Raw genomic sequence first — 23628 nt, 5'->3', positions numbered from 1 at the left:
GGCCCGCCCAGCGGACTTGGCTGGTAGATGTGGCTGTGACACAGCCAGTGGGACGCCACACCTGGACATCGCGGGTCCACCCGGCGGGATTTGGCTGGTAGATGTGGCTGTGACACAGCCAGTGGGACGCCACACCTGGACACTGCGGGTCCACCCGGCGGGATTTGGCTGGTAGATGTGGCTGTGACACAGCCAGTGGGACGCCACACCTGGACATCGCGGGTCCACCCGGCGCCTCGGAGCCAGGCCGAGGGGCGGAGGCTGATGTCACTCACGGGGACAGGTCACCGGGGAAGGTGACCAGTAGCTTTCCTGCGGTGACCACCTGGCCAGGCGTGTGAGTGCCGGGTCACTGTATTGTGCACCTGGAACTGATACAATATTGTCAGCCAGCTAGACTTAGACACACCTTTTTTTGTTGTTGTTAATCCTCACCCGAGGATATTTTTTTCCATTGACTTTTAGAGAGAGTGGGGGGGGGGGGAGAGAGAGAGAAAGAGAGAAACATCAGTGAGAGAGAGAGAGAGAGAGAGACAGAGAGAAACATCAGTGAGAGAGAGAGAGAGAAACATCAGTGAGAGAGAGAGAGAGAGAGAGAGAGAGAGAGAGAGAGAGAGAAAAACATCAGTGAGAGAGAGACACACTGACTGGTTGCCTCCTGCATACACCCTGGCCAGGGCCGGGGATCAAACCTACAACCGAGGTACATGCCCTCGACCAGAATGGAACCTGGGACCCTTCAGTCCATGGGCTGGTGCTCTGACCGGAATAATCTTAGAAAAGGTGGAGGAGACCGGAGCAGGAGTCAGGAGCCGGGAGAGGGGGTGCTGGGTTCAGGCCGCGCCTTCCCAGTGCCGTCCCTTCTCAGGGTCTCGGCCCTGTGTCCTGAACTGTCCCCCCCCCCCCCCCACACACACACCGCCGGCCATAGCGAGACGCCGCCCCTGGGGAATGGTAGGAACCAGGTGGTGTGTCCAGTGGCCAAAGGGGGGTGAGTTCTACTTCCCCCCAGCACCCCCTTTTCCAGGACCTCCGGGTCCCTCCACCCGGGAAGGGAGCTCGGGAGGCAGGCAGCCGCCCCCACAGTCTGGCTGGCTGTTGCCTCGCCTTTGTTTCTGGTATTTGATTTCCGTCGTCATGGAAACGGGCTGACAAATGTGCCTCTTTTGCGCTGGTCCTCCTGACGGACGGGGACCAGGGGATGCAGGTGGGGCGAGGCGGCAGTGGGCCTGTCTTGTCTGCTCAGGGGGGGGGACGGGAGCCGACCTGCGGGGACCTCCGGGCTGCCCGCCCCGTGGCCGTCGCTGGCCCAGGCCGGGGTCAGACGGATGGGAGGCCAGGTGTACGGTTCCCTTGTCACTGAGCAAGTCACCGTGTCTGCAGGGGCCGCCCAGCTCGGGCACTCCCGGCCGGCCTGCCTTCTGCCGGCTGCGGGCGGTTTCCTGGGCCGCGTGCTCGCCCGCAGCCTGGGCAATGACGATGGCTGGAAATAGCATCTGTGGTCACCAGGCTTCTATCGCTGCAGCCCAGTCCCCCGGCTCCGTCCCGAGCTTCCTCAGGGCCCCTCAGAGCCTTTGCCTCGAGCTGCAAGTCACGGTGGCGGCCCCGCCCGCTCCCACATCCGAGCTCCGTGTGCCCCGTCTCCCGCCCAGTCCCCGCCGAGTCCCGCCTCGCCTGGTCTGTGCTTTCCCCGGCTCCCCGGCCGCACCTCGTCACCAGTGAGTCCCGCTTTCTTCCTTGGCGTTCGCAGCGGAAGCTGCACGGGCCCACCTCACTCCGTCTCCGCCTGTGGGGGTGTCGAGACGAGAGGCCTGGCTGGCCTTGCCCGTCCCAGGCAGGTGCCCGGGACGCGGGTCTGAGGCTGATGGGGTGACTGTGGAGCGAAGCGTGTAGGGAAGTTCTGTCCCCCGGGGGGTCGCGTGGGTTTCGGGGCTGGGAGACTGGTGTTTGCAACCCTTTCAGGATCCAGATGCAGCTAAGGTTCCCAGGGGGATCCCGCTGAGGGGGCGGGGCAGTCGCGCTTCCCTCTAACCGGCCGGTCGGGCCTGCCCCTGCCCTGGTCACACCGGCGAGAGCTTCGTTCTCTGTGTCAGGAGCGGGCGGTGGCAGGGGCCCGGCCTGGGCGGCCCGGGGCGAGCCCAGCTCTGTCCGCGGGGACTGGCGCGGCTGGGGCGCTTGGCGGCCGCTGCTGCTCGGTTTTCCCGCCTGTGGAATGGGGACAGTGGTTCGGGTGACGTGGTCTGAGCGGCTAGCCCCCAGGGACTGTCCCCGTCCCTTAGCGTGCGGTCTCGTGCAATCCTCGTAGCAGCTTTGTTTTGTAGCTGAGGAAACGGAAGCCCAGAGAGGCCAAGGGGCCAGCCCAAGGTCACACAGGAGTGGGAACGGCCTCCCGCCTCCCGGGAGCTGCTGGGGGACCGAAGGAGCTGCTGGCTCCTGGAGAAGCCTTAGGGCTCTGACACGGAGGAAGCTCCCAACCAGAGCCCCGCCCCCCCCCCCCCCCCCCCCCCCCGGCGGCATAAAGAACATACGTTGAGAGGGGGCCGGTGCCACGCCCACAGGGCCCGGGGGGCACAGGCTGACCTTTGCCTTGATCATCTCCTCCCCTGAGCGGGCTTTTGTGGGCGCGGGGCTCTTTCCAGAGGCGCAGCTGAAGGGGGCAACACACAACCTGGGCCTCGCTGGCAGCTGGAGGGCGGGGCGTGGGGGGGGGAGGTGGAGCCGGGGAGGGGGAAGACGGTGAGTGACGGCCAGAGCCCTCCCCCGTACCCCCTTCCTTCACTGAGGCCAGGCATAGCGGGGGGCCCCCTGTTCCCCGCAGGCTGGATCCACCTGCCCTGGTCCTCCCTCCTGGGACTGCAAGCTTGGCCACCTGTCCGAGGCCCTGGCCTCCCACCTCTGGTTGTCCTGGCAACCGGCGCCCTCCCTCCAAGGCAGCCTGGGCTCGGCAGGGTGAGCGCTCTGGTCACTGGTGACAGCTGGACCAGGCAGGCAGGCCCGACCAGCCAAGTGTGAGCCGCGTCCTGTGCAGCTGACAGCTGCCGCCCGAGGCCCCCAGACCCGAGCCCAGGTCACAGGGGACCTCTGTCCGCTTTGCTCGTGGCGGCCGTGTGGGCAGCGGGATGCACCGGGGCCCCCTCGGAGCTGGGCTGACCTGGGCGTTGCAGGGCCCCCTCTGAGCTGGGTGACCTGGGCGCTGCAGGGCCCCCTCTGAGCTGGGGTAACCTGGGCGCTGCAGGGCCCCCTCTGAGCTGCAGTGACCTGGGTGCTGCAGGGCCCCCTCTGAGCTGCAGTGACCTGGGTGCTGCAGGGCCCCCTCTGAGCTGGGCGTTCTGGGCGCTGCAGGGTCCCCTCTGAGCTGGGCATCCTGGGCGCTGCAGCGTGTTGGCCGTCTTGGCCTCTACACATGAGATGCCAGCAGCAGCGTCTGCCTCCCCATGTACAACCAGCGCTGTCTCCAGGCCCTGCCACACGTCCCCCGAGGCGGGATTGTCCCCCGAGGAGCTCTGTGCTTGGAGGAGCTGCCTCCATGGACGGCGTCCTCAGGACCCTCCACCCGCAGGAGAGGGAGCGCGGGGAAGAGATGACCCCAGCAACCACTGCCCTTTCCCCCTGGGACATGGGTGCCGAGATCTTCCTGGGACACACACATATACGCACATGTGCACACATGCACACACACAAACACATTCACACACACATGCCCACACACATGCACACACATGTGCACACACCCACGCTCTGAGGCAACCCCCTGCTGCTCTTTTTTTAAAAATAGACTCAGAGCCGCAGTGTGGCACCTTCCACCCTCTCTGCTTCGCCCTCACGTGGCCTTTCCTCACGCCGACCCACCTGCATCCACCTTATAAGGCCCCTGGATGATGGGCACCTCGCGGTCCTTAACTTAGTCCCATGGCAAAGTCCCTCCGCTTTGTACGGCCACAGAGTCTATGGACTAGGACGGGGACATCCTTGGGGGGGGGGGGCTGGGGGGGACTGTGCAGCTTGCCACGGGGACCCTAACAGAAGGAGCAGGAAACAGCGCCTGTGGTTCCCAGGACAGATGCCGGGAAGGAATGTTAGGGCCCAAAGCATTCGTTCACTCACCCATTCAGTCACGTACTTACCATGAGCTCACCAGGGCCCCGGGCCAGGCGCCCTGCGGGGAGCTGGGGAGGTGGGCAGGCCTGGCGTGAGCCCCCAGAGAGCGCCAAGGGCAGGTATCCAGCAACACAGACGCACACACACGCCTCCCACTGATCGCGCTCAGAGGGGACGGCCAGCACGGGCACGGGAACCTGACTGGGTGGCAGGAGGGACGCTCCACGTCCTTGGCCTCCAGCCTCTCCTCTGGGGCTTCCGCCGAGAGGCCCCCGGCCAGGAACACTGTGCGTAGCGGTCCTTCACCTTCGTTGCCTCGAGTGTTGCATCCGCTCAGGTCGGGTGGAGCTCTCTGCGCCTGGGCCCCAGGAATGCCATCTGGGTCCCTTGAGAATCTCAGGTGGGGACGGGGCCACCAGCACCAGGGTCGCCCCGAAGCCACCTGTTTTTGAAGGTGCCCATCTGTTTAGATGAAACCCTTGCGGGTTGTCTGTCTCGCTTGTAGAGGTGGGAACGGGCCACTAGAGGGCGCCGTCCGGGCGTTTTCTGTGAGCGTCTCCCCGAGTTCTCCCCAAAGGAGTGTTTCTGCTGCAGGTGCGCGCACAGTCGCTCTTTGCAATGACTTAATGGTTTAATTCTCTTATTTTCTCGGCAGAGCACACTCTGGGCTTCCCTGGTGCAGCGGGACATTGCTGATCAGATTAATTAATACCAGCTCGCAGCACAGGGGCTGCTCCGGGTTTGTTCTTTCCGTCGCTGCTGTGGCTGCTGCGAGCTGTTTCCTCTTTGCTGAGCAGGTTCTCCCAGCGCCTTAGCCCCGGGGGCTGGCCCCTGCTGGGAGTGATCCGACTGGTCACCTCCAGCCGCGGTGGGCCACACCCCACAGCTTGGCACCAGGGGAGCCCTCGGCGGCGTCGCTTTCTGGATAATTCTGAGTTTCCGTTGGGTCTCACTCTCCCACCCTCTGCTTCCTTTAGACTCTTTGTCACTTATCACCGATTAATGACAGATTAATGGCCTGCAACTGATATCGATTTCACGTGCTCAACACCAGCACCATCGATGGATAGAAATAGGACCAAGGCACCATCCCCCAATCAAGGGCGCAGGACGCCCACGCCAAAGGACTCGCCATCGGATTGGCCTGAAGGGGCCAGGGTGGAGTGCTTGCTGGCACTGAGTTAAGGGGTGCTAGCGGGGCCAAGAAAATGGGAGGCAAAACAGGATGGCCCTTTGGGCGTCGGGGAGGCTGGCTCTGGGGATATGGGTCCAGCTGCCCATCAGAGGATGGGGGTCATGGGACGTGTGCCCCAGAGACCCGGAAGAATCCGCATGAAATGTCGGCGGCCCTCGCGGGCCCTGGGGAAGCCGCGCTCTTGCGTCCGCCCAGGTGGGCACGATGCCTGACAGGGCCTGCTGGGCCGCCGGCGCCTCTGGCCGCACCCGCATTTTAATTTCCCCGGACTCCCGTGCACAGCACGCCCGAGCCTCCCGCAGGCTGCGTGCGTCCTCCTCCCGGCCACCTGCCCCTGGCTGGCGCGGGCCTGCTCAGGGCTGCGGCCCCGGAGGCACCCTGCCGGGTTCGGCATTGGTGCGGGCCAGGCTGTGTTGCTGGCGCCGCCCGGCTGCCGTCCTGCTGCTCTGGAGATGAAGCTCTGTGGTCACTCAGTCTAACGGGCATCTGTTTAAAGGCCCAGTGACGTGTGAAGCTGGTCCCGGCGACGCCTGAGCAATGCACTCGGGTCTTCGCGACGAGACCCCCCGGGGCGCGGGGCCGTGGGCGCGGCCGTGTCTGGGTGCATTAGGGTTGCTGACCTGGTGACCGGTGTCTGTCGGTGGCCGATCCACGCCTCGACGCTGGCAGATAACAGGCTTTCAGGAGCAGCCGGTTCTGTCCGTCCCGGCCAAGCACACGTTTGTGGGGCCACCTCGGTGCATGGACCCTCCTCTGGGGCTCGGGTGACGGGACTCGACCTCCACTTCTGGGCGTTTATAATCCGGCAGCGAGACCCCACACGGCCCCTGGGTCACAGCTCCGGAGGTCGGGGGGCCCGTGAGCTCACGGCCGGGCCTGCAGCCCCGTGTGGTTCGCTGGCCAACTTGATGGCCGTCACGCTGAGCCCTCCCGGTACCCGGCGCAGGTGCCGATGACGCAGGAGGGGAGGGGAGACCCACGTGTACTGCTTGGCTGAGTGCCTGTCCACGCACACCATCTTGTAAATGAGTTGTCATGACAACCTGGATCAGGTCTGCTTGTCCCCCCCCCCCCCACACACAGCGGGGAGGAGGAAAAGGTGGGAGGAGTTAAAGCGCGTGCCCAAGGCGTGGCCTTTCTGCGACCGGCCCCAAGGCCTTCTCCACGGGCAGCATGTGGGCCCTGGGCCGGGGTTTGGAGGAGAGACCGACGCCTCCAACAGGCCGAGGGAGAGCAGGGCAGGGTGTCGCGCCCGAGGCCGAGCAGCCGCTGGACATGGTGCTCCCGGCAGGGGCGCGTCTGAGCAAAGGCACGGAGGGGCCTGAGCTCTGGGTGGAGGCGGGTGGAGGGGGTGCCCCGGGGAGGGGGGTGGACTCTGGGCGGCGGAGGCGCATGGCAGGCTGTGGGCAGAGGAAGCCCTGAGACACTGCGGGGTGGGGGGACGGGAGGGACGGAAGGTGGACCGGAGCCTGGACCCACGGAGGCGAGCGCAGCCGCCCGACTTTCCTCCGCTCTGACCGCTGTTCCGGCCCCGAGGACTCTCCCTGCTGCGCTCGGGGCGGGGACGCGACGGGGCTGACCCACTTGCTTTCTGCCTGACGCCTGGGCACGTGGGCTCGTCCCGAAGGACCAGCGTCCGTCACGGCGCCTCCGTGTCCCGGTTCCCCGCGCCGGGGGGTCCACCTCGTCTTTCATCCCGTTCTTCTCCCTCAGGCAGGGTCTTCTCTGTGGCTCTCACATCTCCCTCGCCCCGGGCAGCGGGGGGGAGGCCGAGGCTCTGGCCGAGGCTCCTCTGTTTGATGTCGGCTTCTGAGCTCCAGCCTTTTGCATCTGCGCTTCAGCCACGCGGTCTTCAGACCCGTGGCCGCAGGTGCTGCGTGCGCCCAGCACACGGGGCAGCCTGTCCGGCAAGTGAGCCCCTCCTTGCAGAAGGGGCCTCCCTCTCGAGTCCTCGGCCTCCCCTGCTGGCCTGCGGCCGAGGCCCGTCAGACCCGCGGGCTGTGGCTCTGCGGCCGGACCAGGGCGGATCCTCAGTGCGAGCTCTTGTGGGGCCAGGGGGCCCGTCGACCTTCGGTTCGCCTCATGGCAGGGCTCCCCTGTTTACTCCAGCCTCGACCCGTATTGCATCTCGAGGAACCAGATGGGCCTCGTGCCCCAGCAGAGCCAACCCCGTCAGTCAGGGTGTGGGCAGCCGGCCTGGGGCTCTGATGCCCGGCGTCTCATCAGCGCTCACGGCGGGTTAGCGGGTGTGACCACGCGGCTGATTGCGGGCCGCGCCCCGTGGACGAGCCTCAGCACAAGCGGGACCGGTCGGGCACCTCGGAGATGAGAGCTGCCTCCTCTCACGCGTTGCTACACGGATGGCCGAGGGCGCTTTCTCTCCACGCCCGCGTCTGGGCTGGGAGGATGGCGGCTCCCGGGGGCCGTTTGCCCTGCGGCCTCGCCCTGGACGGGACGCTGCCACCGTCCGCCGCGGTGCTGAGGGCCCTGGAGACTGACCCTGCAGCTCACGACCTCACGTTCCCAGGCCTTTTCGAGCGGGACACGCGGGACACGGCGCCTGCGGAATGAGGGTCGGGGCGGGTCTGCTCCGCGTGTCTGAGCCGGTCAGGGCCTCTCCCCGCAGCCCCGGCGCCGAGTCTGGGGCCGTCCTTCCCGGTTCCGTCTCTTCGGGCCTCGAGGAAACGCCCCGAGCTGTGCGCCGGCCGAGGAGAGCAGCGTGATTGATTGTAGAGGAGCCGCTCTGTTTCGAAGACCTTCATGGCTGACGAGTTTAATCGCCCCAATGAATGACAGCTTCCGCGAGGAAAGGGCCCCTGAGCGCCGACGGGAGGGCGGGATCCAGGGAAAGCTCTCGGGAGCCTGGTTCCCGGAGATTTCGTGGCTCCTGCTGGACCGCCTGGACGGGAGGGGCGGACGGGCAGAGGAGGTGCGCCCTGCGCTCGCCTCCCTGTCGCTGCCCACGCTGAGCCGTCCTGTCCGGCCCCTGAGGAGGCGCTGTCACTAGAAGGGGTCTGGGGTCCGTCCTGGAGGCTGGTCGGGGCCCTGCGTTGCCAGCTCCTCCAGAGGCGGCTGGGGAGGCAGCCGTCTGCTGGCGTTTTCTCTTTGGGCCTGGGCCCGCCGGCCTCTGCACCTCCCTGAGCTTCTGTTCCCGTGAAAACCAGGACGCCGTGCGTGGCGACAGCCCCGTGGGTGACGAAGGGTCGCCGCTGTGTTGAAATGACACACTTAGGAAAATGTCAGAGCGCGGCGCTGTCACAGCTCCGGCCTCCGCGCCAGGCTCCCCCACGAGGCCTCTTCATCCTCGCGGAACCCCCACAGCTCCCTGCTCCCCATCTTTGCGTGTGTGTCATGACCCCCCTCCCTGCCCGGCGCCCCTGGAGTGAGGCCTCGGTGCTTCTAGGGCCAGCCCGCTTTCCTAATAACGTCAGAAGGAAGAAGAAAAGGAAACCTGCTAAAAGCTTTCCTTTGGAAAGAGCCTGAGTATAAACAAACGCAGGAGTGAAACCCACACAAAGGAAAAGATTAAACACAGGAACTCAAAGCCGGAGCCTTGTGCTTGGCCCGGGGTGCTGGGCAGCTCTGCGGGGACGCTTTCCGGTGGCCAGGCTTTTGGGTTTTGGAGCCTCTTTCTTCCTTTCTGTGCGGCTGGAATCCCAGCCGGGAGCCGTGCTCCGGTTTCAGCCTTGCCCGGGCTTTGGGTGGAGTGATGGAGAGAGAGGGGGAGAGATCTGGAAACACACAGGTATTCGTCCCCTCCGCAGACGCCGAGGCCAGCATGTACCGGCTGCTGCGGCACGCCAGCGGGTCTTCAGTGGGCGCATCTCTTTTAGTGGAAACTGAGGCCCAGAGCGGGTGGGTGCCTGTGGCATCACCCAGCTGGTCAGTGGCCGAGCCGCCACCCGAAACCCGCAGACTGGCTCCAGGTTCTCAGCCCTTCGTCCAGCTGCTCCTGGAGTGCACGGAAAGACCCACTGTGTGCAGGAGCTATTAGCACGGATGTGGGCAGGTGGTCCAGGGAAGAGATAGTGACAGGGCTGTGTGGCTTGAGCTGGGCAGAAAGGCATCTGGGGTGGATGTGGAGCACCCAGGAGGGCTTCCTGGAGGAGGTGGCCAGTGAACTGAGGCTTGAAGTTGGTTAAGGCTGAACTGGGGCCAGTGAAATGCAAGATCAGGTCGAACCAGGTTCAGGCTCCCAGGCTCGCTGGTGGTGTGTCTCAGGTGCCTTCCTCTCTAACAGATGCCAGCCCAGCCCGGACCCAGCCGCTCCCTCAGAGACCGGTTAGGAGATGAGATGAATGAACAGTATGGAGCGTGTCTGGCACATAGTAGGTGCTCAGGAAATGTTAGTAGGTCCACCACAGAATTTGAATTATTGGCTTACATTTATAGATTAGGAGATTCTACACAAAACCCCAAACTTCCAGCTTTATTTGAAAACCCCTAACCACCGTGGCCCGAAGGAGGAGTGGCCGTTCCCAGTGGGCACTTGTCCTACGGAACGCTCTCCCTGGCCCTCTCCCGCCCCGCCCTCCCTCCTCTCTGACCCTCCTGGCATTCCCAGCCCCGTGCCCACTGCGTGGCCATGTGTCACCGCTGGGAGGTGAGCTCCGCGCGGTAGGAATGCGTGGGCACCGACCTTTTCGTGCTTGGCTGTGGACGAGGCCTTCATCGCACAACGATGGCAGACGCTTGCAATTGGTCCCCAGCTCGGCTCGCAGCCCAGTCCGTCTGAACGCCCACGCCCGCTGCGCACCCACCAGGCATCCGAGCCTTGTCCGTGACTCAGGGCAGCTGGGGTTTCACGGCTTTGAAGTGTTTCCCGTCTGGCGAGTGGACCGGTTCTGTGAAAACCCAAGCATTCCTGGGCGACTGACCTCAGAGGACGATAATCAGGTTTGGGCTGGAAGCTCCTCTCCGAGGGCCCCTTGGAGCCGCCGGGCCGGGGGCGGGGGGCGGAGGGGGGCAGCAGCCCGCCTGCGGCTCAGCGTCGACGCGGCCTGGCGTTCGGCGCCGGAGTCCAACTCTGACAGGCCATCTGGAATGTACGTCCCTTCTCTGCATTCTTGGCATCTTTCATGGCTGCCTCCTCCAGGGAGCCTTCCGTGGTTCTCCCTGGGATGAGGACCTCACCTTCCTCTTCATCGCTCATTCCCTGGTTTGCACCCCTTTCCAGAGCCTGTGTACCCTCCCCGCCTTCACAGAGTCGCCCTGAGGCGGGGCTGAGTGCCCTCAGCCTCAAAGTCCTCAGCGCCCCCTGGAGGTGGGCACTGCTGCCCTCGCCACCTTACAGATGGGGAACCTGGGCCTTGGCAAGGTGAGCGGACTTGCTCCCAGCCACACCCCAGCAGGTGAAAAGTGGGGTTTGAATCTGGGGCCCTGTGACCATAGGCCCTGGCTCAGAGAGCTGGTGGCCGGCCCTGTGTCTGCCGGGACCCCCCTCCTGGCTCAGGGTCCTGGTTACCCTCAGGGCTTGATGCGTAACGAGCCCCTTGGACGGGCTGTTGGACCGGAGCCTGGGCGGGGTGGAAGCGTTTCTCCCTGATTGCGGCCGTGGAGTCCTGGCCCTGCTCAGTGTCTGTCACCTTTGATGTTCGAGGGCCGTGTGCAGAGCTGTTTCCTGTGACCCACTTTCCCCGCGTCAGAACCCGCCCCCGCTCTCAGCCTGGAAGCACGTTCTCCCCCCGCCCCCCCCCACCCCTTTCCGCCCCGTCCCACCCCGTCCCGCAAGGGGATGGATGACCTTCTGAGGGAGTGATGGGCTCCCACTGACGCCTCACCTGCACCCAGAGCCCCCCTGTGCCCGAAGCCCCCCTGTGCCCAGAGCCCACCTGCACCCAAAGCCCCACTGTGCCCTGAGTACCCCTGCGCCCGGAGCCCCCCTGTGCCCGGAGCCCACCCGCACCCGGAGCCCCCCTGTGCCCTGAGTACCCCTGCGCCCTGAGTACCCCTGTGCCCTGAGTACCCCTGTGCCCTGAGTACCCCTGCGCCCGGAGCCCCCCTGCGCCCGGAGCCCCCCTGTGCCCTGAGTACCCCTGTGCCCTGAGTACCCCTGCGCCCGGAGCCCCCCTGTGCCCTGAGTACCCCTGCGCCCTGAGTACCCCTGTGCCCTGAGTACCCCTGTGCCCGAAGCCCCCCTGTGCCCGGAGCCCCCCTGTGCCCTGAGTACCCCTGTGCCCTGAGTACCCCTGTGCCCGAAGCCCCCCTGCGCCCTGAGTACCCCTGTGCCCGGAGCCCCCCTGCGCCCTGAGTACCCCTGCGCCCTGAGTACCCCTGCGCCCTGAGTACCCCTGTGCCCGGAGCCCCCCTGCGCCCGGAGCCCCCTGCTCGACCCTCCGCTCCCGTGAAACCAGGGTCTTTTGTTCTTCTCTGGCCGTCACCCAGAAGGACGCCCTGGCCTCTCTGTCCCCTTCAGTGGCAACAGCGCCCCGGACATGGGACCTGGCGCCGGGTCCTCTGCCTGCACCACCTCCCCGGGTCACGCACGCACCTTGGATCCACGAGGACTTTGTGAAAAACCCTTTCCTCCTCCCGTCTCCTTTGAACACTGTCCCGGTGCAGCTCTGTAGTTCCTGGCGTGGGAGAGCAGCGCTGGGTGCGGTCTGTTCCGAAGCGGCCGAGGAGCCGTGGGGTCTCCGGGGACTGGGCGGATGGCGAGGGTCTCGACAGCCACGTGCTCTCAGCGGCTGTGAAGCGCGAACCCCAGCTGCTCCTGGCGCAGAGCTGAGCGAAGGGTCCGGGGACGAGGGGCCGGCTCTTGGGTGGGTCCCGTGGGGTCGAGGCGCGGCCGACGGCGCGGCCGGCTTCCAGGCCGCATGTGGGAGAGGGTCTCTGTTTTCTCTTCAATGGCGGTAAATGTGTAACATGAAATTTACCATCTTTGACCACGTTTACGAGAACAGTTCAGTGGCAGGCGGTCCATTCACACGGCACAGCCATCACCTCGAGGACTTCGCACCCTCCCAGACAGAAACTCTGGGCCGTGGCACAGCCCCGCCCCCCCCCCCCCCCCCCCGGCCCTGCACCCGCCGCCCACTTTCTCTCTGGATGTGCCTGCTCCAGGGCTCACAGGTGTGGCCTCAGCCAGGGTTTTCCTCTGTGTCTGGCTCGTGTGGCTCGTTAATATCTCAGGTTCCTCCGTGCTGTCTCAGTGCCGGCACCGCCTTCCTGTTGGGGGTGAGTAATGTCCACGGCGCGGCCGGACCACGTGCCATCCCTCCGCCATCAGTGGACACTCGGGCTCGTCCACCTTTTGGCCCCTGTGGCTCGTGCTGCTGTGCACGTGGGTGTGTGATTTCAACCATCTTGCGTCAGGGCTTCGCTGCGGTTAGAAACCAGTGTCCCACACCGTCGTCCTTGTGAGGGGCGGAGGGTGCGTGGTCCCCAAAGCTGGGTCTGCGGCCGAGTCCCCCGAGCCCTGTGCGCGGCCCGGCTTGGTCCTGCTGCTCCCGTCTCCCCCACCCTCCCGGGCCCTGGCGTTTGAGGAACGGCCTCCTGGAGGTGAGTGGGATGTGCCGGCTGGCGCCACCGGCCGGGGGATCAGCAGGGCCCGCCCCGGCCTCTCTCACCTGTCACTCCAGGTGCCCTGCGGGGAGGTGCGAAAAGTGGAGGCGACTGTATAGAAAGAGGAAGTAGGTTTTACCTCCAAGCATGTTCGTCAGAGAGAGGGCCTGGCCGCTGGCACTGGCCACCCGATGGAGAGGGCGGTGTTGTGGCCGTTCCCCCCAGGGCCCACCCCGCACCAGTGCATCTGATCTCCGGGCTGAGCTGGAACCGGCCAGCGCTGGGTCTGGGAGTCACAGGCACGGCCGGTGGAGGACACGGTGCGAAGGACAGGGTGTGAAGGCGAGGCCGATAGTGCGGCTGCGCTCCCTGGCGTCTCTCCAGTGCGGGAGCGAGGGATCCTTTCTGCCGCCGTGGGATGCTGTACCCCTCACCCCCCACCCCCAGATCCTGCAGACCCTGCACCCCAATACACACCACCTGTGCTCTCCGGACAGGAGGTCGAGGCCGACCCCAGGCAGCACCTGTCATCACACCGTCAGGGTCTGTCCCCACGAACGTGGCCTCGACCGTGGCCTCGCTTTAGATTCTGCGCTTGCTCCCCCCCCCACCCCCCCCCCCCCCCGTGCACGTGCCGGGAGGGGCCTGCACACCTGGGCCCCGAGGCTGTGACACGCTTGTCCGTCAGCGGCCTCGGGCCGATCGGGGAGCCTCCAGAAGCTTCCGTGACTTAGTCATGGATTCCACGGAGCAGGGGCAGCGGGCTGGCGGGCCTGGCGGGCGGGGGGAGTATTTGGCGGGGGAAGAGCTGCAGAGCATATTCTTGCTTCGGATCATTTTTCCTAGACTTTTTCTGGGCGACAAGCCATCTAGGAATGTTTGTTACGTGCCTGAGAGCAGGAGTTGCTTTCGCTTTGTTCCCCTGCCAGCTCGGGCAGCCCCGTGCTCCATGTTCACTGACGGTTTCTCCTTCCTCTGCCCGCAGTGACCGACCTGCAGGAGGAGGGCAAGAACGCCATCAACTCGCCGATGTCGCCGTCCTTGGCGGACCTGCACCCTGAGGACACCCTGCTAGGTACCGAGGGCTCGCCGACCCCCCGCTGTGCGCCGACCCCGGCCGAGTGACGGCGGAGCCCCGCGGCGTGTGCCCGGCCCTGGGGGGCGGGACGCCTGGTGCTCGCGGCCTCTTGTTCAGACATCGCACCGGGCCCCGGGCGCCCGTGGGAGGCTGGCTCTGAGCACGAGGTCCTGTGAGAGAAGCGAGAGGAGAAACGAGTCGCTGCTCTCTGGTTACGGGTGCGAGTTTTATGGGGTGTAGGTCTGGGGAGCCAACAGGTAGGAGACCACTGACTGCCGTGCGAGGACAGTTGCCACGGTGAGAAGCCTCTGAAAATCAGACACACAAGTAACGCCCCCCCCCGCCCCCCATCTCTGCAGGCCAGGCTGCCCCCGCCCGGGCCTGCTGGTGGCACCTGCCAGACGTACCCGCCTCCTCGGGCCACGTCCCGGTTGGCACCGATGAGGGGACAGGCCCCACACGTTCCCCTAAAGCAGCGGTTCTCAACCTGTGGGTCACGACCCCTTTGGCGGTCAAACGACCCTTTCGCAGGGGTCGCCTAAGACCATCCTGCATATCAGATATTTACATGACGATTCATAACAGCAGCATGACAGTTGTGAAGTAGCAACGAAAATAATGTTATGGTTGGGTCACCACATGAGGAACTGTTTTTAAAGGGCCAGAAGGGTGAGAACCATGGCCCTAAAGCGTGCCGTGGGACCCGCGCAGTCGGAAGGCAGTGGCGGAACATTCCGTCTACTTCCAAAGCCTGGTTCAAAGGGAAGTCCCGGCGGACGCCTCCGCTGTGGTTTCCGCAACAGGGCGGCCAGCGAGGGCTCCGGGAAAGGCCAGGGCACGTTGGCGGCCGCCCCAGGCCAAGTGCTGGCCGAGCTCCCTGGGCCCGCGGGTCCGTGGCTCCTCCCTCCTCCCTCCTCCCTCCTTCTTCCTCCCTCCTCCTGGCAGAGCGTGGCTCCTCGTCATGCTGCTGAGGGTCTCGGGTCTGGCCGCCTGCTGTCGGGGCGGGTGCTCCTGGGTGACTGTCCGAGGGGCGTGGGGTCAGCCCGTCCGCCGTGGCACCACCCCAGCCGGCACTGGATAAGCCCTGGGCTCGGGGTCGCCCTGGGCCTGTGGGGTGAGGGGCGGCATCCCTGGCCTCTACCCATCAGATGCCAGTAGCAACCCCTCGCCCTCCAGTTGGGACAAACAGAAGTGACTTCAGACATTGCTGCCCGGGGTGGGGACAGCCACTCCGGTTGATACCTGCTCTGGACCAGCAGGGGCAGGAAACAGAGTCGCCTTAACCGTGTGCCGGGCGGTTGCCTTGTCCATGATGCCTTGAGCCTGCCTGTCCCCGGACCCTGACCCTCCTCGTCTCACCGTCTTTCTTTTTTAAAATATATTTTTGTTGATTTCAGAGAGGAAGTGAGAGGGAGAGGGCGGGAGAGAGAGAGAGAAAAACATCACTGAGGAGAGAATCATGGATCGGCTGCCTCCTGCATGCCCCCCACTGGGGATCGATCCCGCAACCCGGGCCTGTGCCCTGACCAGGAATCGAACCGTGACCTCCTGGTTCACAGGTCGACTCTCAACCCCTGAGCCACGCCGGCCGGGCCTCTCGCCGTCTCTCTACCTATCAGCGGTTCTCAACCGGTGGGTCGCGACCCCTTTGGCGGTCGACCGACCCTTTCACAGGGGTCGCCTAAGACCATCCTGCATATCAGATATTTACATGACGATTCATATCAGTAACAACATGACAGTTATGAAGTAGCAACGAAAATAATGTTATGGTTGGGTCTCCGCATGAGGAACTGTATTTAAAGGGCCAGAAGGTTGAGAACCACTGAACTAGCTGCTCTGCTCTCCAGTTCACTTCGCAAGGCTCCAGGCCCCTGAGGTCGGGCAGCGCCGGAGCTGAGCTCTGAGGGCTGGAGGCATGGGGGTGGGGAGGGCGGCAGACAGGGAGGAGCAGGTGCCAGGCCCTGTGGCCTCGGCCGAGGCCGCGAGGCTTGCTGAGGAGCGAGGGAGGCGGGAGGGCTGGGGAAGGAGGCGGCACGGGCCCCGGCAGTGGAGGGCGCTAGCCTTCGTCCCGGGAGCGTGGGAGGCGGCGGGGGCCTGAGCAGGGACATCGCAGGGCCCGCGTGTGGCGCCTGTTGTCCATGGAGCGAGGCCGGGACACGGAGGGAAAAGCCAACGGTGGGGAAATAAACAGAGGAAGGGTGAGCACTCCGTTTCCTTCTCCTTTTGCTTTTTCTTTCTGATGCCTTTTGCCCCGTGCCGTCCTGTGTCGTGGTGAGCCTGCCCAGGGCATGGTTCACTTTGCTAGAGCGGCTTTTCCCTCGGATCCGTGCAGGCCTGTGGCTGCCTCGCCAGGGCCTCTCCTGAAAGGGAGGCAGTGAGGGGCGAGGCCGCGGGACGGTGGGGGAGGCGAGGCTGGAGGACTCCCCACCCTCCGGGAGGCAGTGCCTGCGGTCGGCCACCTGCCCCGGCTGGCACCTGCTGGGCGACAGTGTGGCGCGTGCTCACTGAGAGCACGGGGCTCTCCACGCTCAGCCGTCTCCCCAGCCTGCGCAGGGAAGTCAGCTGTCCCTGCCCCTACCCCTGACCCTGCCCCTGTGTCCCTGGCAGAGGAGAATGAGGAGCGCACCATGATCGACCCCACCTCCAAGGAGGACCCCAAGTTCAAGGAGCTGGTCAAGGTAAGGAGGGAAAGGGGCAAACCTGTGGGCTGGGGAGAGGGGCCTTGATGCGGCTCTTTGAGGCTGTGAGGTGAGGAGGCTGAATGAGGAAGGGGTCAGGGTCGAGGTCACAGTGTGGACGCCCCCCCGGGGCCCCCTTCACTGGGGCCTTTCTTTTAAGAACATTGTTTTGGGTTAATCCTCATCGGAGGATATTTTTCCATTGATTCTTAGGGTGGGAGGGAGGGGGAGAGGCAGAGAGAAAGCCATTGACGTGAGAGAGAGACATCGATTGGTTGCCTCCCACACGTGCCCCCACTGGGGCTGGGGATCGAGCCTGCAACTGAGGGACGTGCCCTTGACTGGAATTGAACGCACGACCCTTCAGTCCTCAGGCCGATGCTCTAACCACTGAGCAACCATCCAGGGCTCCCGGGGCCTTTGAAACGCTGGCTTACACTCTGTGCAGGCAGAGGAGCGGCTGGAGGGAGGTGCCGTTCCCCCCTCTGCCCCCCCGGCCCCCCCCCCCGTCCACCCCTGGCGTGGAGGGCTCAGAGGCAGCGCTGGGAGCGGGAGTGTGGCCTATGCGTCTGGAGGTGCAGACACCAGCTAGACAGGGAGACAGGCCCTGAGAGTCAGGGAGGTGAGGACGGAGGCTTTCTCCCCGCAGCCTGGTTCCAAGCCGCAGCTTAGCCGCGGGCGTTGTTTGTGGCGTGTGGCTGTGGCGTGTGGCTGTGGCGTGTGGCTGTGGTGTGTGGTGTGGTGTGTGGTGTGGTGTGTGGCGTGGCGTGTGGCGTGTGGCGTGTGGCTGTGGCATGTGGCTGTGGCGTGTGGCTGTGGCGTGTGGCGTGTGGCTGTGGCATGGCACGCATGGATGCAGCTGTGACTGCTGATCTGGACCAGGGAGCGCTTCAGAAGGTGGTGGACGAGCGGCGGCTCAGCCTGATCGCGGCCTCGCCCGCGCAGCAGCGCCAGCTCCAGAGCCGGCAGCCGTGGACAGGGCTTTGCTCAGTAGCCGCAGCCGACTCCCGTGGCTGGGCCGTGTGTATGGCCCATGTGTCATGGACAGAAGAGCTCTAGCTGAGGTGCTTTTTACAAAGTTCCTCCCCCACCTGCTGCTGTGGGCCCGCCGTGGCGCACAGGCGTGTTTTCCCGAGGGCCGACACGCAGGCGCGGCCTTTAAAAACAAGTGGAAAATGTCAGTGTTAGGACCCACCCAACAATGTGCCTCCTAGTTTATTTTATGAAGGTTCCCCCCTGAGCACCGGGTGTTCTGAACAAACTGAGTGTCGGTGAGGAGAGGGAGCCGTCCAGCCGCCAGGCCGTGAGGGCCGGGTCAGGCAGGGAGGGGGGCGGGCACCGTGCTGGTCACGGATCCCGGAGAACAGCCAGCGACAGGGGTTGCTCTGGAGACGCGGGCAGATGGTTGCCCATCTCATTCCCAGGTGATGGGACACCTCTCCCTGGCTGTTCAGCTTTTCTTCCGCCTGTCCCCGGGAAGAAAGGCAGCTGCGTGGAAGCGCCCCTCGGGGCAGATGCCGGCGCTGTCAGCGCCGTGGGAGGCGCTGGGGAGGCGTCTGGCGCCGCACGGGCCGGACCGCGCCCTCCGAGGATCCGGCAGCCGCGAGCAGTTTGGCCGCGGTTGAAACAGAACTGTCATCGCTGCGGGGAGACAGGCTGCAGGGCCTGATGAGCATTCGGAAGGGACTAAAGGGAAAGTGGTTTTTTGTTCTGGTTTAAGCAAGCTCGTCAAACACGCGTGCCCAGGGCACGGCGCCCAGGGCGTCGTTAAAACACGTCCTAGCCACGCGCCTGCCGGTTCGAGGCTCGCAAATGACGGCGCCCCCAAAACGAAAAGGCCCGTGAAGCGAGGATGAGGACGGATGACCCGCGGGGCCCGGGCGGTGTCCGGGGGAGACGGCCCCTGCACGGGGGGGGGGGGGGGGGGGCAGGCAGACCCGCGGGGCCTTGCGCTCGCTCCCCAGAGCTGGGCGACCGGCCTGCTGGGCGGAGCTGGTTTTCCTCCTGGTCTGGCTGTGGTTGGTGTTTGGGCTTTAACTGGGTCTGAGATCCAGACGGGATTTCGGGAGCTTTAGCCTCCTCTCGGCCGAAGCGGCCTCTGCCCGCGTCTCCCTGTAGGACTGCGCTGGGGCCCGAGGTCTGCGTGCCCCAGACCCTCCCAGGGGTTCCGTGGTTCGGGCACCGTCCTGGGTCTGTCCCACGGTCCAGCTGACCTGGTCGCCGGCTGAGGCGTGCTTCCAGCTTCTGCGCTGCACCTGCCTCCCTCCCTCCCTCTTGCCCGTCCCCACCTGAAAGCCTGTGTGTGTCTTTAAAGTCTGATTAGAACATCAGGAACCCAAGGACACAGGCCCCCCTGGCTTTTCTATTCCCAGGTCCCGGCACATAGTAGGTGCTCAGTAAGTTAGTTAATTAATTAACTCCGTATCTGAGTGTGGAGCTCCAGTGCCAAGCTGTGAGCACTGGGTGCAGGGACAGAGCCACAAACAAGACAGCCATAGTCCCTGCCCTCAGAGAACGTACAGTCCCACAGGGGAGATCGTTATAAACAACATGTGCTGGCATGGCCTGGGCGAGCAGGGTCAGGGGAAACGGCACTGGGCTGTGCCGGGAGCCATGGAGTGGGGCGGTGGCCTGGGAGGGGTGGGCGGTCGGGGGATGAAACAGAAGCTTGCGACCTGACGGATGAGTGGGAGCTGGCCAGGCAGTGAGGGAGGGGGTGTGTTCAGGGTGGAGGAACAGCACGTGCCCAGCCCTGGGGCAGAGGAGAGTGGGGACTGGAAGAAGCCGGCGAGAGGGTGCTCCGCGAGGGCTGTGGCGTTGGCCCAGGGAGGTGGTTTGGACAAGGGCGGTGGGGGAGGAGGTGGTGAACGTGGACCCAGCTCAGAAGTGGGCCGCAGTGGGGTTCGGGTGGAGTCCGGGCCCTGAGACTCGTGGACGGTGTCTGTTTCCTCTCGGAGAAGGAGCAGGGTTGGGGGTGATGAGTTCAGTGAGAGGAGCTCCTGGAACGCCGAGCGGAAGGCGGTGCAGGGCAGGGGTGCGGGTCCCGGGGCGAGGGCAGCGTTGGAAGTGGTGGGAGCCCTGAGCTGGCCTCGGAGGAGAGTGGACAGCGAGAAGAGGAGTCGCCCAGGGCGAGGCCTCAGGAACACGGTCTTTAAAGGTCAGGAGGAGAAGGGGCGACCAGGAGGCCCCCCCCCCAAGGAAACCAGAAGGGTGGTCAGAGACAAGGGGCCCTCCTGGCTCCATCCCCACGCCCACGCCGCCTGACCCTCCGGGGGTGAGAGGAGGGGGCGGCAGGACCTTCACAGAACCGCATGCCCGGCTGCTCACCCTCCTTCCCGCAAACCGCCCTCCGTTGACTGTACTTCTGTTCCTCGCGGACGGGGCGTCTGAGTTCGTGATCTGAGTCAGTGGGGAAATGGGGTCCACCTCACAGGAGGGCTTTGTGGCCAGTTCTGCGTGTTTCAAAGTCTCTTCCGCATCCATGCCCTTTCGTTCGTCTCTGAGAGCGGCAGTCATCTTCCATTCCCGGGAGGTTCTGGGCACCGATTGGTAGTTTTATTGCTTCCCTGGCGCAGAAAACCACGGGGTGCCTGTCTGTTTCTGAGGGAGCCTGTCCAGGTGTCCATCGGATCCACTCCATCGTGTGGACAGTGACGTCAGCAGCACTGGCCACGCAGCTTCGTGCTGGGAGGAGCCCTCGCTCTCGCCGACAGCCCCACGGCCACCATAAGCCCCTGGGGAACGCTGTTGAGAAAGAGCGTAAGAGGCAGGCTGCCTGGAGGAATGAGCAGCGCCCCCGTGTTCACAGCGCGGATCCACACGGCCGCAAAGGGGGACCGCCCTCTGATGGCCGCTTGCTGGGGTCCAACCCCAGCAGGTCCAGGGGTCCCCAAAGGTGTGGACGGAGTCGGCGAAGAAGGAATGTCACGGAGACAGCGTTCAGTTGATCAGCAGCCTAGCCAGGATCTCCAGCCCGGATCTCCAGAGAGGTTCTGCTTCGGATCTCCAGCGAGGTTCTGTAGCCATGTTCCCTCGCTAGGTTCTCCAGCCAGGTTCTGTCCAGGCTCTCCAGTCAGGTTCAGTGTCCAGGTTCCAGTCAGGTTCTCCTGCCAATCTCTGTAGTCAGGTTCAGTCCAGGATCCCTTGCCATGTTCTCCCACTAGGCTCTGTCTCTAGGCTCCAAGGCCAGTCCCGGTCCAGGATCCTCTGGCATGCTCTCGCCAGCGAAGTTCTTCTGTCTCTAGGCTCCGTGTAGGTTCTGTCTTCTGAATTCTGTCTCCTGAGTTCTGAGTTCTGAGTGTTTCTGTCTTGTTACAACTGTATTTATACCAGTTGATTCAATCCTATCAATCTCTATTACAAAGGTTAGGGCGTTTCTTATCTCCATTCCAGGGAGAAAAGATTATGTAGTTTAAGCATGATTGTTCGTAGTTAAAGGGATTAATTACCCGCCTGGCACTTAGTTGAGGGGTTTTATTCCCTCCCTAACTTTCAGGGGAAAATCCCTATCTGGGGATTCAACCTTTCACAGCGCCAAGAAGGTGAGCAAACATATTAAGAACCGTATGCCATATATGCCAGGTCCCTTGAAACAGCAAGCATGGACCGGCTCCCGGCAAATTCCCCCTTTTTTATTTTTTAAAAGCAGGTATTAAAAAGAAAAACCTCAAATGCTCTCTTATATCCATTTTAAGAGTAGGATTGGCGCTTTCCGCTATTACCTGAGTCCTGATCTATCATCCCAGGGAGAGCTTGCCAATCCTGCACTTTCCCAGGGTAGAAAGGCTGCAGTGGGGTTAAGGATAAGGCTCCTTGGGCCTACCTTCTCCCATGCCATTACATTTACCTTTCCTTCCTCAGAAAAGCATGGACATACTTCTTGTATAAAACGTTCTGTCTGACTGGGAGTAACCTTAATTCCTCTGCTAGCAAGCACATATGTTAAAAGATCAATACAGAGTCTTTTTTCTTTAGACTCAGTATGGCACATCTTCTTAATCTAAAGATCAATACAGAGTCTTCTTTCTTTGGACTCAGTATGGCACATCTTCTCAATCTAAGTTCTGTACTATCCACCTTCTTACCCTATTTATCCTCTATAGGGGGGTCTGTAGCACCCTGGTGGAGTCCTATCCGTCCCGAGTGTGGGGTTCTCAATGGGGGGGGGGCTTACCTAAGGGAATCCTGTTCCAGGGGTTCCCAAAGGTGTGGACGGAGTCGGCGAAGACTATCCACCCTCTTCCTACGGTGGAGTCTGATCCGTCCCGAGTGTGGGGGTTCTCAATGGGGGAGGGGGGCTTACCTAGGGGAATCCTGTTCCAGGGGTTCCCAAAGGTGTGGACGGAGTCGGCGAAGAAGGAATGTCACGGAGACAGCGTTCAGTTGATCAGCAGCCTAGCCAGGATCTCCAGCCCGGATCTCCAGAGAGGTTCTGCTTCGGATCTCCAGCGAGGTTCTGTAGCCATGTTCCCTCGCTAGGTTCTCCAGCCAGGTTCTGTCCAGGCTCTCCAGTCAGGTTCAGTGTCCAGGTTCCAGTCAGGTTCTCCTGCCAATCTCTGTAGTCAGGTTCAGTCCAGGATCCCTTGCCATGTTCTCCCACTAGGCTCTGTCTCTAGGCTCCAAGGCCAGTCCCGGTCCAGGATCCTCTGGCATGCTCTCGCCAGCGAAGTTCTTCTGTCTCTAGGCTCCGTGTAGGTTCTGTCTTCTGAATTCTGTCTCCTGAGTTCTGAGTTCTGAGTGTTTCTGTCTTGTTACAACTGTATTTATACCAGTTGATTCAATCCTATCAATCTCTATTACAAAGGTTAGGGCGTTTCTTATCTCCATTCCAGGGAGAAAAGATTATGTAGTTTAAGCATGATTGTTCGTAGTTAAAGGGATTAATTACCCGCCTGGCACTTAGTTGAGGGGTTTTATTCCCTCCCTAACTTTCAGGGGAAAATCCCTATCTGGGGATTCAACCTTTCACAGCGCCAAGAAGGTGAGCAAACATATTAAGAACCGTATGCCATATATGCCAGGTCCCTTGAAACAGCAAGCATGGACCGGCTCCCGGCAGCCGCTCAGTCAGACGCGTATGTTTATTCCTGGGATGCGATCCACCCGCAGGAAGCACAGACCCACCTATGGCGGGATGACAGCACCCCTCAGGCCCGGCTGGCGTGGCTCAGGGGTTGAGTGTTGATCTATGAGCAGGAAGGTCACCCTCGATGCCCAGTCAGGGCACAGGCCCGGGTTGTGAGCTCGATCCCCAGTGTGGGGCGTGCAGGAGGCAGCTGATCCATGATTCTCTCTCATCATTGATGTTTCTCTCTCTCTCTCCCTCTCCCTTCCTCTCTGAAATCAATAAAAACAACACAAAGACAAACAAAAAGACACATCACGCTACATGAAAGAACCCAGACATAGAAGATCATGTGTCATATGACTCCATTCAGATGAAACGCCCAGAACAGGCGAATCTGTACGCAGGGAAGATAGCTTAGTGGTGGGAGGAAACTGGGGGGCGGGGGGATGGGGAGTGACTATGGATAGGTACGGGGTTTCTTTTTGGGGTGGCGAGGATGCCCTTCAGGTGGTCATGGCGACGGTGGCATGGCTTTGTGGGTGCACTAGCAACGCCGGCTCGCACTGTACAAGCAGGCCTGTGTGGGCTGTGACTGTCCGTAAAGCTGCTAGAAAGAGTAGGAGCTCAGAGCTTGGGGACCCTCTTCTCTGCAGGTTTGGGGTTAGGCTCCGGGTGTTTGGGACTGTTCTGGGGCGTATCTGACTGGAGGGGAGGGGACCGACATCTAGGGCCCCCCTGGACTGCCTGGGCCACGCGGGCAATGCTGCTAACAGCGGCTCACTCGACCCCCAGCTGGCGCCGTCCTTCCCTGTGGCTGAGAGTCCCCACCTCCCCCAGTCCCCACCGGGAGGAGGCCCAGTGTAGGGGGTTCTCGTGAATTCCCTCGGGAACCCTGGCAGCCCGGGTGGGTCAGCCCCTCCGGCCCCACCCCCAGGCCCCTGTGCCGAGGGCATCTTGATGTAGGATGTCCGGCAGCTCATGTCTCCTGCAGCAGCTCTGGCCATTG

The 23628-nt window shown here is 63.3% G+C and overlaps 1 protein-coding gene across 3 annotated transcripts in view; it reads left to right on the top strand.

The window, feature by feature from the left end:
• PARVB (parvin beta) overlaps positions 1-23628 on the top strand; it is a 70521-nt gene that overhangs the window by 20999 nt on the left and 25894 nt on the right. For all 3 annotated transcript variants that reach the window (XM_059681412.1, XM_059681411.1, XM_059681413.1), the window contains exons 2-3: positions 13782-13871; positions 16485-16555. In XM_059681412.1, the coding sequence (XP_059537395.1) occupies positions 13782-13871; positions 16485-16555 (161 nt within the window). The remainder of the gene's footprint in view (positions 1-13781; positions 13872-16484; positions 16556-23628) is intronic.

Source organism: Myotis daubentonii, chromosome 2, assembly GCF_963259705.1.
Source record: "Myotis daubentonii chromosome 2, mMyoDau2.1, whole genome shotgun sequence".
Taxonomy (NCBI): domain Eukaryota; kingdom Metazoa; phylum Chordata; class Mammalia; order Chiroptera; family Vespertilionidae; genus Myotis; species Myotis daubentonii.
This window is presented reverse-complemented; position numbering and strand designations above follow the sequence as displayed.